The sequence below is a fragment of the Aspergillus affinis genome, assembly GCF_023601865.1.
Source record: "Aspergillus affinis strain CMG 70 chromosome Unknown NODE_14_length_433147_cov_86_863592, whole genome shotgun sequence".
Taxonomy (NCBI): domain Eukaryota; kingdom Fungi; phylum Ascomycota; class Eurotiomycetes; order Eurotiales; family Aspergillaceae; genus Aspergillus; species Aspergillus affinis.
The window spans coordinates 751-15,055 of record NW_026515795.1 but is presented as its reverse complement, the minus strand read 5'-3'; the positions used below and the strand labels follow the sequence as shown (position 1 = coordinate 15,055).

Genomic DNA, 14,305 nt, shown 5'->3' with positions numbered 1-14,305 from the left:
TTCATGCTGATTCTCTATGGGCCCATTCAGGTCATCCATATTCAAAAGAATAGGACTATCTAGCCCAGTTACCTACGGCAAGACTATTACTCTGGCTAGTGCTAGCACTTAATAGCTAGCATGATCACGCTGTCTGTCGTATATGTAGGTACCTGCTAACATAGGGGAGGTAGGTATATCCTCCGTAGGGGAAGAGGGGAATGGATCAAAAGCGCCAAGAGAGCAGTAGTGGTCAGCTATCAAGTCACTTACAGTAGTGTAGTCACTCGCTTCCACCATTTACATACTGTACTCCATACACCAGAATTAATAAACTTCTTAACGGGATGTTTGTTGTATTCGCAGCTGTGGAGCATGCCCCCTGCTGTCCTACCATACTTAGTACGACCTGTCTGTAGACTTAACTTGAAGTCTACGGCGACATACTCCTTGAAGCATGTTTACTACAGGCGGGCTATTTGAACTGGACAGGACAGCTGGAAAGGGTTAACATTGTGCTCGGCAGTTAACTTTAGACGTATGTCAGCATGTAGTTAGCAACTCATAGGTTCCAACGCACCCACACGCTCGCAGTATGCTAAGTCAAAATCCATGTCGTCGATCCCGGTCCTTTCCGACTTAATGCAACCTAATCCTAATTTTGTCTTTAAGTTGAATGGGTTGAGGATGAGGTAGATTTCTTGTCCGTCTATAATCTACATATAGCTCTAGTTTGTGATTAGGGCGACAGTATATCGGCATAGGACTACCCTTTCACCACACACACACGACTCCGTACTTCAAAATAAATACCTAAGTACCTGTTCCCACTAAATTAACCCAGACACTCTTCCAATTCCCAGCACTTGAATCCCATCGTCAACATCAACACCTTAACCCAGCCCAGCTAAAATATAACTAAGGCATGTAATAGATACGCACAGCGCAGCTTACCCAGCCATCAAGCCTACCAAACATAGTAAATCAGTCAGAATGCACATACATAGGTACATACATACATTGTACATGCTGTACGTGATAAGACTAACCTACAACTGCTAACTAGTTGTGTACCAAGCAAACTGACGACAAAATCCACACCACGTCACATTTTTCCTGTCCGCACATCCAATAGTCTCTCGGGCTGTTTCGGAGCCAAGAACCTGCAGGTGAGTTTACTCTTCTGGGTACTTAATTGAGTAGCTTTTTATAGAGTCTTAGTTGGAGGTATTATCCCATAGCGTAGTATCTAGACATTTTGCTTTTGATATGAAAGAAGAACCTGCTTTGTTACGGTGATGGTGAATTGGCTTCCTTACTTCCACTACCGAGTAGAAGCCCCCAGAATCAATTCCACCACCACATACATACCTATTACCCTACCTACACTGTTTCTAGTATACAGTATATTCCCTCCCCAATTCCTAGGGGACTAACTAATCCCACTAACTAACCCCAAACAGGACGTGAATGTGATATGATGTGATGCGGCAATGTGACATGTCTTTTATTGAATCCGATGCGTCCCAGATTCTTACTTTGGCGGTGGAGATGGAGGTGGAGGTGGATCTCTCTGGCCTTTCTTCCTTTCTAGCCACCCATTCACGACCCATGTCCATGTAAGGTGAGTTAGTTAGTTGATCTCCGTTGTGGCGGAGAATTGGATTGGGTAGCGATGTCGATGTCATGTATGCATGCATGCGCGCATACGTATGGAGCCTTATTGTTATGATTATTATTTTATTTTGAATTATGGGTTCTGGATCTGCCTGTCTGTGTGTGTGTCTGTGGTGACTGTTGTTGGCTTGGGAGTGGAAGTTTTCTTTTTTTGTTTATTTTCTTTTCTTGTCTTGCTTATGGCGGTCTGGAAATGTACCGGTTGGTTCTGGTTCTTGGCTGCTTGGTTGGTTGGCTGGCGGCTCTTGGAGAAAAAAGTGTTGTTTATTTGTTGATGTTTATGTTTTCTGGTATGATTTTGTTTAGACAGGATTTACATAGAGGTGTCAAGATAGCATCATCTCGGGGCAGTGTTGAACTTTTGAAGATATTTCCACAGAGCATCTATTTGCTCGGCTCTCGTAAAACAGAATGGTATCAATATATACATTAAACCCTGGAGGTCTCTCATCCCATCAACAGAGACAATTGTACACCAGCCTGTCTAGTTTCTCTTCTTCGTTGGGCGAGCATTCTTCTCCCTGCGCTTCTGCTTCTGCTTTCGCGCTAACCGGATGTCATCGGTGTTCCTGATCTCGCTCTTACCGCTGGACGCCGCACCACCAGCCTTCGAGAGATGGCGCTCCCGCGCAGCGTCGCCCTTCTTCTTCATCCTGCCGTAATCCGCACGCAGAGGATCCGCCCGCTTGGGAGCCTGCTCCTTCTTGTGCTTGAAGCGTTTGCCGTGCATCTGGTTGTGCAGGTCGGCGCCCATGCCGGAGACCTCTGCCTCACCCACCCGCGGCATGCGGCCGAGTCGCTTGCCCTTCTTCCAGGCGTCGAATCGGCCGCTGCGGAAACTGGCCGCGATTTTGGCGCCACTCTCGCCGCGAACCAGGTGCGCGCCCTTGGATCCGTCCTCGTCGTTTTGCCGTGACACGTACTTCTTGTGTCGCTTGTCCCAGCGCACCTGCGTGCGAGGTTCGGCGAAATTCTTGCCACCTTCATCGCCGAGCAGGTCCATGGTCGCACCGCGGGAGGCCTGCGTGAAGTTGACGTTGGTGCCGGTGTGTACACCGTAGGCGCGATCTTCGGCCAAGTTGGTGGTGTTGGGCATGTAGGACATGAAAAATTCCGGGTTTTGGAAGGAGGCCGTCGTGTCCTTCGCTTTGTTGGGTTGCGAATAGGACGAGAATGTCACTTCGAGATCGGACTCGTCAGCCAGCGACATGTTGTCAGCCGGGCCCTGGCCTTCGTCTTCGTCATTTTCGTTGTCACCAGCAGCACCACCAGCCTGTTCACCGTCGTCGGCACCCGTCGTTGCTGCCTCTTCCACAAACTCCGACTGTCCATCGGCCTGCGATTTGTTCTTTTTCTTCGAGTCGAGCGTCGCGCGGACTCGCTTGATCGTATCGATGGCTTCCTCGCTCTCGTGCTTTCCGTTGCGTCGGCTGTTCGCCTCGAAGATCGTTTCCTGCGGTCGGAACCCTCCGATGACCGCCAGCATCTTTTCGCGCTCCACCTCCATGTTGTTTTCCGGTTCGTTGAAGAGGGGATGGAGATGGGACCAGCCCTCGGAGTTCACAACCTGCTTCGCTCGCTTGGCACTTTCGAGCGAGGCGGCGTTACGAGTCCGCATGTAAAGTTTCTCTCCCTTGGTGGCCACCAGCCGCTGCGCTGCGACGTCCGCATCGTCATCCAAAACTCTGGTGACCCACTCGCAGCGCTGCGACAGACCGTCTCGGGGAATGCTGCCGACCACCACGTCCTCGGCGAAGTTGACCTGGTCGCCCTGTTCGCGGCCAACCACCAACCGTCTTCCGAGGAAGAGCTGCAGGTCGAGCAAATAAGGCGCGTCGGAGTCGCGAACAAGACTGTAACTCCATCCCTTCTGCCCGGCACGAGCCGTTCGACCAACACGATGGACAAAGATCTTAGGCTGGGAGGGGAAATCGTAGTTGATGACGTTGGCAAGAATAGGAATATCGATACCACGGGCTGCGACATCGGTCACAACCAGGATGTTGGAGACACCCCTGCGGAAGTTCTCCACCTGGATCTTCCGGGCAGTCTGGTCGAGGGAGCCGTAGGCGTAGGATGTGGCGAATCCAGACTCGCGCAGAAGGCCGTACAAGAAGTCCACATGATGTTTTGTCGCCGCGAAGATGATGGTCGAGTGCTTTGTCGGGGATTCTTTGTAGATGTTCTTTTTTCCAAAGTCTGGGCGTTTTCGCTTCTTGAAATTCGGGCTCTTCGGGTCGAGCGTCTCGTCGTAGACCCTCTCACGCACCCCAGTGGGACCCACGGGCATCTGAATAACATCATGAAGGATGTAAAGCAAAGATCCTTCCTTATCCGCGGACTTCACGGAGAAGAAAACATTCTGAAGATCAGGAGAGATCTTGCTCTCGGTATCCAAACGAATCAGAGTAGGTTCCTGCAAGCCGGCCCGGGCGAATTCTACCAGCGACTTGGGCAACGTAGCGGAGAACAGTAGCGTTTGACGATTGTGAGGCAGACCGTGCAAAATTTCGGTCAACTGCGCGGCAAAACCCATCTCGAAGAGTCGATCGGCCTCATCGAACACCACGTATCGGATACTGGACAAGTCGAGATTCATCTCCACCTTCAAATGCAAGAAACGTCCGGGAGTCGCGATCACAATATCCGGGTTGCCGGCCATCATTCCGAACTGTTCCTCCAAACTATCACCACCAACCAGAAGAACACACTTCAGATCCGTGCCCTTGCTCAGCTCCTTGACGACCTTCAGCGTCTGCAACGCCAATTCACGGGACGGCGACATAATCAATCCTCGCGATCCGATCATGGTGCTGTGCGCCTTCAACTTCTCGATCATCGGAATCACGAACGCAGCGGTCTTTCCGGATCCCGTTCGAGCCATACCGACAACGTCTTGGTCGTCCATGATCACGGGGATGGTCTTTCGCTGAATCGGCGTAGGCACCGAGAAACCCTTCCGAGTGATCGCCTTCAGTAGATTCGCATTCAATCCCATGGCTTGGAATCCACCACCCTTCTTCACCGTGCGACCCTTGAGATTCGATCCCTTCCGGTTCGCAGATGCCTGCTTCTCCGCGATAAACGCCTCGTCGTTATCATCGTCATCGTCGCCGGCAGCTCCTGCTCCTCCGAGAAAATCCAGGTCCTGTGCCGGGGCGGGCTTCGGCCGCTTGGAGGCTTTCGCAGACTGTTGCTCGTTGTCGGAATCGCTATCATTCTGAAACAGGGCATTCGTGATGTCGAATTCGTTCTCCGACATCGCCGGAGAGGCCGCTCGTCGAGCACGAGCAGGCATGTTGAGGTATTGATAATCAGTCGAAAAATCGAACTGATCTGGAAGTTATTGTTTTCCTCCTCGTCGGCTTGGCCTCGAACTTTTTTTTGACAGAGAAAAAAAAAAGTTCCCAAGGCGGTGAAGAATAACGGATCAATTCGAGCCCGAGCTCCCGACTCAGGGATGCAAACAAGGCAAACATACAGGTCCCCCGCGACGCGTCCAACACGTCCCGAAGCGGTAAAATGGATAATGATTGATGTTCACTGCTTGTCGCCTTCTTTTTCACAGTTCTGCACTCACTGTCCCGGATTTACCAGCACGCACACACACAGAGCTGCCTACTCTTTGATAAACTAATATGGGTAATTACCTCTTCCCTCTTCTACCTCCTCAGCATTCTGGCAAATATTCCAGTTTCTCGCGCACCTCATCGCTAATATCTGCACCCTTCATCCAGATAACTACAACAGCTACGGAAACTCGCAATACGGCTCCGGCGGCGGCGGCGGCGGCTTCATGCCCGGCGAAGCGAACAGCCCAGCGGGTGGAAAGGTACCAAAGACCTCATTATCCCACCCACCGTCACCCCCCTCTACTAACATCTCTCTCTTTTCCCTCCGCAGGGCGACTTCAACAACACCACCCTCCGCCCTATCACCGTCAAACAAGCACTCGACGCCTCGCAGCCCTACCCAGAAGCGAACTATCAGATCGACGGCGCCGACGTCTCAAGCCTCTGCTTCATCGGACAAGTCCGCAATATCAGCTCGCAGAGCACAAACGTCACATACAAGATCGACGACGGCACCGGCGAGATCGAAGCGAAGCAGTGGATCGACTCTACGACAGCCGATAACATGGACACGGACGACGGCGCCAAGGGACCCGGCAAGCCTGGAAAGGATCAGGTCGAGTTAAACGGCTACGCGAAGATCTTCGGCAAATTGAAGGCGTTCGGGAATAAGCGGTTTGTGGGCGCGCATTCTGTTCGTCCTGTGACGGATATCAATGAGTTGCATTTCCATCTGCTGGAGGCTGCCGCGGTGCATTTGTTTTTCACGAGGGGTCCCCCGGGTGGTGCTGGCGCTGGCGGCGCTGGCGGTAATGCGGTTGGGGCCGGAGGTGATGCCTCGATGGGCGGCGTCGATGATTACGGAGCGGCTGGGAACCGGGCTTTGCCTTCTATGACGCCCGCCGCAAAGCGCGTCTACAATCTCCTGAAGACGGAGCCGCAGAATAACGAAGGCTTGCACGTCCAGATGATCGCGGCGAAGTTGGGTCTGCCGTTGCCCGATGTGTCGCGCGCCGGAGACGAGCTGTTGACGGCGGGTATGATCTTTCCGACGGTGGATGAGCAGACTTGGGCCCTGTTGGATTACTAGTTTCACTGTTTCTTCGTCGTTTGTTTTCTGCCTCTCGTGGAGTTGAGTATGTTTACTATGGTTGCGAGGCTTTTCGTTATTCATGTGGTTGGGGATAAAAGATTTATTCATGGTTGATTTATATGTATTTTTTTAAGAGCAACTTCTTTTTTAAGTCTATGAAACAGGAATTGCAAGGTCATGAAGTTAGTGTATTAATGCTTATTCCGAGTTTGAGGCTATGTATTCTTCTGCAGACTAACTAGGTATGATATGGGAATACCAAAAAAATATGGTAGTAGTAATATGTTCATTCTAGTCACACGCGAGTTTCAAACCACAGAGTTAAAACCAAGAAACAATTGAAGTCAACACACAAACAGAACATTATACATAATCATGACCACGTAAAGGGTATCCCCAAAGGAAACTTTTGTACATTCTCATGGTACGAACATGCAATGAAGTCACAAAAGCCAACCAAAACTGTTACACGTCGATCATATATATATGTGCACGCAATTACAAGAAAGAGGGGGTGGAGTCTACGTCGCAGCATTTCGTTCCAATGCGTCCTCGACGGACCGGTCCCAGTTCGTCTGGCGGAGGAACACCGCTTCGATTATCGACACCAGGAGAAGAGCGAGAGCGACGCCAGACCACAGACCGAACAGGCCCCAGCCGAGAGCGAAAGTGGTGCCGAAGCTGATTGGCATGGCGATGGCATAGTAGCAGAAGAGCTGGACATAGCCGCCGATTTCCTGCCGGCCGATTCCTCGGAGGATACCGTTGCAGTTGGCGGCTAGAGCGTCGAAAAGTTGGAATGCGGCGCAAAGGGGAAGGACTTGCGCAACGAGTTCGACAACTTCTTCGTCCGATGTGAAGAGTCGAGGGATGTAGTCGCGCAGGGAAGACAGGAAGAGCATGTTGAGCAGACCGACGATCACAGCACCGACCATAGTCACTTTGGCGGATGTTTTAGCGGCGTCGACCAGGGTCGCTCCGATCAAGTTCGCGACCCGCGTGCTACCGGAAATCGAGAGAGGGAAAGGAATCTGGAAGGTAATGCTGGAGATCGTAGACAAGACCGACTGCGCTGCCAGGGGAGTTGTGCCGAGGTACGAAGACCCCAGCGTCAGGATTTCAAAGGCAAGACATTCGGCCTCGACCATAAGCAAACCAGGCAGAGCAAGTCGGACCATTGGGCCCCAGTTGCGGAAGGCTCTGTAAGTAAATCCGTTCCAGCACTCGCCACCGGCGACAAAATATACGTAAAGGAATAGGAAAAGAGGCATGAGGTTATCCGTGATGGCCACTGCAATCGGAGCACCAACAAATCCCCAGTTGAATTTCTAGTGTTTGTTAGCTTGACAGATCGGTAGATAGAGCTATCAAAGCCAGTGGTACGTACCCAAACAAACAGCCAGTTCATGAACGCATTGACAGGCGCACAGATAAGTAAAACGTACAGGGATGCAGAAAACAGGCCCTGCGCTTGCACGTAACGCTTCCCACTCTCAAAGCAGGCATATCCCGGAGCGCCCAGTGCAACCACTTTCAAATACAGGCCGGCCAGCTGCGCAACTTCTTTTTCCGGCACAATCCGAAGAAGGACTCGGTCTCCAAAGAACCACAAAACGACGATCGGTACAGATATGATCCAGAGGAAAAAGACCATCTTCTGCATCTGCAGACCCACCAGTTTCTTCCGGCCAGACCCGTAGGCCTGAGCGCACAGCGTATCCAAACTGGTCGCGAGGCCCTGGTAGACCGCATATCCGGTGATATTCGCTGTCATACTGGCCAGACTGACCGCGCCCAGTTCCTTTTTGCCCAGATGACCCAGCGTGAAGATACTAGCCACCGTCAAAGAGTACTGCAAGAGAAAGGTAACCATTAACGGCGCGGCATTCTTCCCAATGACCTGTGCTTCCCGCTTCCACGTCGTGTGAATCAACCCGGCCATCACTGCCTCCTCCCACTTGCGATCAATCTCATCAGCATCCTCAGCATTCGAATGCGAGCTTGCGCGTCGAGGGCCCAGTAAAGACGTGGTTTCCACCGGCCTCGCCCCGGAATCCTGGCTCCGCCGTTCCTTCCTCGGTCCAGCAGATCCCACGACATTGTTATCGCTAAGAAGATTCCGCTCGTCCTCAATGGCCTGCTCGCGCTCCCTCCGCGTCAACCCTTCATGCTCCGCGCGGTGGGGCACAACCGTCGCATGGGATACGGTGGTAAAGAAGCTCGGCCGCTGGTACGAGCCAGCTAGGGAATGGGGGTTCGTGCCGGTGTGGCTGTTCATCGCGCGGATCGTAGACGTCTCGGACGCATCGTCGTCAGTAGTTAGCGCGGAGCTTTCGTCGTCCGCATAACTCTCCAAGTCCCGAGCAATCGCCGTCTCTGCGAGGGGGGAACTGGACCGGAATTGTCCCTGGATGGTCTGCTGTTCTGCTGCGCTGAGCGAACGCGCATTCTTGGCACCGGCCATGATGGCTATAAATGAGTAAAAATGAAGTGAGTCAATGAATCAATCAACTGAGAATCTAATTGGATTTAGTTATGGTTTAGTCCGCCACTAAACCCCCGCATGACTCTTGGATGAGACGGAGTACGAGAGAATGAGAAGCCTCAGAGTTCTTGACTCGCAAGAGAGAGAAAGGGCGAGCGAGCGAGCGAGACGGAAAGACGGAAAGGAAGAAAGAAAAAAAAAAGTAAGCAGACTGCAAGGCGCGAAGCGGGGACGGAACTAGCTTTTAGTATTTAGCTTAGGTTAGTTTCGTTCGGACTTCGGAGACAATCGACAGAATTTTGCCTCCCAGAGATTAAACCCTACAAAGAGCGGGATCCACTGCGCGCATTGGTCAGTGACTCATGATTGTCTATACTGGCGTTATACCGCGCATCCTTGCTACTGCTGTCGGAGCACCAGTTGCAGGCATGGAGCACGCAAGGGTAGTCAGCGAGGAAATGGTCGGTGTAAACATGACCATTCCCTACGAGGATAGCTCTTCAATAATGAAGATCAAATAACAGCAGCCAGCCGCTCCCAGCCGCCCCGCAATTGGCAACCCCACCGTCAAAGGGCGCAGCCGTGGGTTCCAAAGACATTCTTGCTTCGGGTGGAGGTTGCCGATCAAGATCTGTCAGTTCATGACTTGCGGTGTCCACTCCGCAAAGAACCGGGGTTCCAAGCATGATGGAAGACTTCACAAGAAGAGCAACGCGATGCACTCAACGGGAGGGGGACTCAAGACACATGACATCATTCCCGAACGAGCATAGACCCGTCACGTGGGCCAGTCATCGGATGCTCCATCCACGCCGGCCTTTTCTTTCCTCGACACCAGCGGCCTACGAAGAGGACGACGAGTCCCGGGGCTGCTTGTCGCTCGTCTGAAGAAGCAACATGCCCCCCTGTTGTTGATGAAACGTCAGAATCACAACTATCCTTCCCCCATCGTCGTCGACACTCCGCCAACATGGCAGACGTCCAAGAAGGACCCGAGGCATCGTCCTCGCAGCGCCCACCTTACAACCCCCTCATCAACATGACGAACTCAAAACCTGTCATGGTAAATGAGTGAGTACTACAAACGCTCTCACTCACAGAGCCCAACTAACGGGAAACCGGGGAAAGCCATCTCGAAGACAACCAACACATTTTCCTCACCCGACCCATCTTCGGCGCCCTACTTTTCGAAAACGCCACTTCCGACGCCCGCGACCACTGCGCCAACGAACGAACCTTCCTCTCCTGGCTCCGGCTCTCTATGTACCTGGGCGTGGTGTCCCTGGCCATCATCATCTCGTTCCACTTCCACGGCCAACCGACAGGTCTCGAACGACGCATGGCTTTACCGCTGGGCATCATCTTCTGGGTGTTGAGCATCGCGGCCCTAGTGAACGGGTTTGCAAACTACATAAAAACGGTGATGAAGTATAGTCGGCGGGCGGCGTTGGTGCAGAGCGGGTGGAAGACGCAGATGACTTTTACGGTGGTGGGCGTGGTGATCCTGGGCAGCTGTATACTGTTTCTGGTGACCGATGCAAAGTCCTCGGACCAATCCTAGCTCTGAGACTTGTGGGTGTACATATATCCTATAAGGTGAATATACGAATCAGGAGATAGCGTGTGACATAATAATGCAATTTGTTCAATTCAGCTTCAAGGTGAAGGTAATAAAATTAAATATTCAACAGGCTTGTCATGGTATACTCCGAAAATAGAACAAGAAATAAACAGTCAGCAATTGCGATGGACTGCGGTCGTCCACCGTTCCACAACAGATTCATAGCGAATGGGTCCGTATTGTACGATTTCACATCCGGCGAATCTCCGTCTCGCCCTTGTACTTGTCCAACGCGGCAGTGCCCAGGTGGCTCCACCACTCGAACAGCATCGAGTTGCAGATAAGCTTGAACCAAGGCGTGAACTTCAGGCCGGGCTGCTCGAACATGGCCTTCAGTTCATCGGCCGAGACATACTTCGTGTCGCGGACCTCGTTGGGGTTCTCGTTCAGATCGACGTCGGCCTGGATGAAGAGGATATAATCGACTAGAGTACGCCTAGTTAGCCAGGGGTCCAAAATCCCGCATCCTAAGATTATGAGTCACGTACTCTCATGCTCTCCCCACTTTCCATCGCTCGGGGCCTTGTAATGGATCCTTGTGAAGAACTCGAACTTGTATAACGGCACCTGCTCAGGCTTGATTCCTAGCTCCTGTTCCAGCTTGCGCTGCGCTGCGCGCTTCACGCCCAGCACGGCGGCGTCCAGCTGGGCGCCGGTCTCGCCGGGAATTCCCAAGGGGTGGGAGCAGCAGGTATTCGTCCACATGTCGGGGAAGGTGATCTTCTCGGAGGCGCGCTGCTGGAGCAGCAGGCGCTTGTTGGAGTCGAACAGGAAGACGGAGAAGGCGCGGTGAAGGAGGCCCTTGTCGATGTTGGGCATCAGGTGGCCTGTAGCACATCTATGGTCAGCGAAGGGAAGAAATACAAATGGCCGACCGTGAATCCGCCAATCTTCAACAACTCAACAATTCAAGAGAAGATGGAAACATACATGTCTTCTTACTGGCGCTCCCAATCGGCTTGTCATCGTCATCCAGCACGATGCACACCTCCTCCATCAGCCGGACCTGCTCCTCGTCGTATCCCGCCAATTCGCCGCCCTCCCGCACCGAGTTCCCACTGGCGGCGGGGAAGACCTCGCGAGCCAGCGAGGTATCGACATCCGGGAAAAGCGTGGCAACGTTTTCCGCGGTGATGCGGGGCGGCGCGGTAATCGTAGTGGTAGCACTCATGTTTTGTCTGTGCTGGTGGCTATCAATAAGAACGATTGAAGGGAGGCGGGGAAGAAAGAAAGCAAGACGGCCAGTTCTTATTTATCTCGACCCTTTTCCCTATTTTTCTTTTTTGCTTTCGGGAAGGAGATACGCCGGGGCGGCAACGGGCGGCAGAACGGAGGGTTTCCCTCCCCATTGCGGGGGACTGCAGATACGGAGTAGTAACATTCCTGCTCTCTCGTCTCGTCTCCCCTTGCTTGACCATCGCTGGCGACATCCGGTACCACCTGCTCCCTTGGTGTCACTAGTTATCCACGAGACATTATTGAAAGTCGGAAGTCGGAACACAAAAATGCGGCTTACGCGGTTTACTTCCACTATATCCACCGAAACGCCACACCCCCAACATCTACTACCTTGGCTCTTGTGATTGCTTGCTGTTTTTTCCACCCAGTCACATACCCCACATTCCTCGGTCCGCCCGGCGGATTTACGATCATGTAGAACCGTATACCCCCAAAGCTGTGGAAGGCCTGGACAGCGAAAGATCACACACGTCTCCACCGATCCGATCGTATATTTTCCGACGGTAGGCCAGGGCAAGTTGTCGAGATCTTAGCTAAGCCCAAGACCAAGACCAAGTCTAAACCTGCCGGGTATAGCCCACCTCATCCTCAGATTCAGAAGCAGTCGAGGCAGAGCCATACGCACAGCTCCTACTCGATACTATATATAAACCCTCAGTCAACTCGCCCTCCCATCCAACAATTAAATGATGAAGAACAGACCGGAGGATCTCCCGCTCCATCCTTGATCCGGCAAATGCGGCCCCCAATAGCATGGGCTGAAGTGTTGTTTCGGATGTTCAATTCCTTTTCGAGGCGCTTGCTTATGTTCATCCCTGTCCTGGGCTATACTGGATCACATGATATAGCCAAGTCACTGGCTACTCACAAATCAGCAGACAAGGTACAAGGCAGCTGTAGCAGATAGGCAGGTAAGCAAGCATTTGAGGGGGTAGCTGCTGAACAGAGAGCATCCGATCCAATAGAATGTTTGCGTAAGCGAGGAAATACTACGGGAAACGACCTTGCATCGTCACACCAATATCCTCCTGCACCCGGCCTTGAGGACCAGGATCCAAGTGAGGGGGATGTCTTGGTGTTGTACACACTGTACTTCACAGTATTTCCTACTAATTGCGGGACGGTACAGCCAGTACTCCGTAATCTAGAAGCGGGTGTAACTAGATGTAGCAAATGCAGGAAGAAAGACATTGGTTAAAGAAATGGAAACTTGCAGATAGAACATAAAACCTCTTTCTGCCAGTTAATGCTCACGTACAACATTCCAATGTAGTATTTATTACTGCCTGCATCTATTTCTACACGGGGAGGTCTAGGCTGTCCATAATACGACAAGATATTACTAAATCGATTCAAGGATCAATTCCAAATGAGGGGTACATCATCCCTACCTACCTACATGTCCATTACCATTCTTATCTTAACCCATTGCCTGCCTACTCCGTAGTACGTTTTACTTTAATAAAATGCACCCTCCCATTGGCTGCCCGCCATTATTTGGAATAAGAAAGTGCCAAATATCGCGATGATGCCATCGTGCTTGTTCTTCTTGTCTCGCCTTGCCTTGCCTTGCCTTGCCTTGCCATGGAGTCTGCATCTATTCCTTTTTTTCAATCCGAGTCCAGCTGGAAGGAGGGCAGCGTGAGAAATAGTAAAATCACGAAAGGAATGGTTGCTGCGTAGATAAACACCATTGCCCCTCCGAACTTAAGATTCTGCCAGTTGGTTGTATCTTTGCCATTTGGACACGATGAGACTTGACTCACCTGTTCTCATTTAAAACAATGGGAGTAGAGTTAGGAACGATCCAAGAGAAGAAAGACATTTGTGGTTTCAAAGATACGTACCACATGCATTCTCGAGCAGACACTTACACTTTAGGCGACCACATTACTCATTTCTTTCGCCATACAACAATTGAAGTATTCAGTGAGTGATACTCAACAATTTGAGGAAAGTATTTATCAACACTTCTCGCGTCCAGATACTGATTTGCCGGTTCTTTGGCAGATGCAAACGAAATGTTGATGGACTTTTGTTGAAGTAACTTTGCTTCTTAACAGCCCACCTGTCTATTTAAACTATTACATTCCATACTTGACGGCACTGTATTCGGACTAGGTATTGATACAATACAGCTACTTCAGGTTTATATTGTCTGTTTTCTCGGAACCCCTTGCACACACTCTGGTGGCTAGTATGATCTGGTACTTCAAGCTTGCGAGTGGATTTTATCAGGTCATAAATTTGTGAAGTGAAGATCTTGGCTTCCTCCTTGGATTTCAGCTCCGCAGTGTAGATGTCTCCCTTTCTTGCGCGCGCTCTCTCTCTCTCCCTCCCTCCTTAGGTGAGTTCCAACAACTAATCTTGAATATAGGAATTGATCGAATGTAGAGAAGGATTGAGCAAATGTAGTTGAAGATGATTGATTGGTAGACCTCAGCATCGCAGACACCATCCGGCGTAGGCGAGAGTCAGCAGAACCAAAATCTGATGGGGGGTTGAAGTTCAATATGAATGTTGAGCAATTGAGGGGAAACGCAGATGATCACGTTGTAGATCTACCGCCGAAGACTACGCGAACTATGATTTTAAACAGTCTGATTAAAATCATCAAGCAGCGGCAGAGGGTCATTCCC

The 14,305-nt window shown here is 51.4% G+C and overlaps 5 protein-coding genes across 5 annotated transcripts; 2 read left to right on the top strand and 3 right to left on the bottom strand.

Annotated features, from left to right (window-relative positions):
* Nucleotides 1–2,140: 2,140 nt before the first annotated feature.
* Nucleotides 2,141–4,954, bottom strand: KD926_002286 (ATP-dependent RNA helicase DBP10; the record flags this gene model as incomplete). Its single annotated transcript, XM_053096964.1, has 1 exon — nucleotides 2,141–4,954. The coding sequence occupies one exon, from the start codon at nucleotides 4,952–4,954 to the stop codon at nucleotides 2,141–2,143; it is 2,814 nt and encodes a 937-aa protein (XP_052958889.1).
* Nucleotides 4,955–5,294: 340 nt separating this feature from the next.
* Nucleotides 5,295–6,318, top strand: KD926_002285 (putative replication factor-a protein; the record flags this gene model as incomplete). The annotated part of the gene is made up of 3 exons (XM_053096963.1): nucleotides 5,295–5,349; nucleotides 5,394–5,488; nucleotides 5,560–6,318. 3 exons carry the CDS (start codon nucleotides 5,295–5,297, stop codon nucleotides 6,316–6,318), a joined length of 909 nt encoding a protein of 302 aa, XP_052958888.1.
* Nucleotides 6,319–6,842: 524 nt separating this feature from the next.
* KD926_002284 (MATE family efflux transporter) lies at nucleotides 6,843–8,785 on the bottom strand (the record flags this gene model as incomplete). The annotated part of the gene is made up of 2 exons (XM_053096962.1): nucleotides 6,843–7,649; nucleotides 7,709–8,785. The coding sequence occupies 2 exons, from the start codon at nucleotides 8,783–8,785 to the stop codon at nucleotides 6,843–6,845; spliced, it is 1,884 nt and encodes a 627-aa protein (XP_052958887.1).
* A 991-nt stretch (nucleotides 8,786–9,776) lies between these two features.
* On the top strand, nucleotides 9,777–10,367 carry KD926_002283 (DUF202 domain-containing protein; the record flags this gene model as incomplete). The annotated part of the gene is made up of 2 exons (XM_053096961.1): nucleotides 9,777–9,877; nucleotides 9,935–10,367. 2 exons carry the CDS (start codon nucleotides 9,777–9,779, stop codon nucleotides 10,365–10,367), a joined length of 534 nt encoding a protein of 177 aa, XP_052958886.1.
* A 249-nt stretch (nucleotides 10,368–10,616) lies between these two features.
* On the bottom strand, nucleotides 10,617–11,598 carry idi1 (isopentenyl-diphosphate delta-isomerase IDI1; the record flags this gene model as incomplete). The annotated part of the gene is made up of 3 exons (XM_053096959.1): nucleotides 10,617–10,852; nucleotides 10,916–11,254; nucleotides 11,358–11,598. 3 exons carry the CDS (start codon nucleotides 11,596–11,598, stop codon nucleotides 10,617–10,619), a joined length of 816 nt encoding a protein of 271 aa, XP_052958885.1.
* Nucleotides 11,599–14,305: the final 2,707 nt, after the last annotated feature.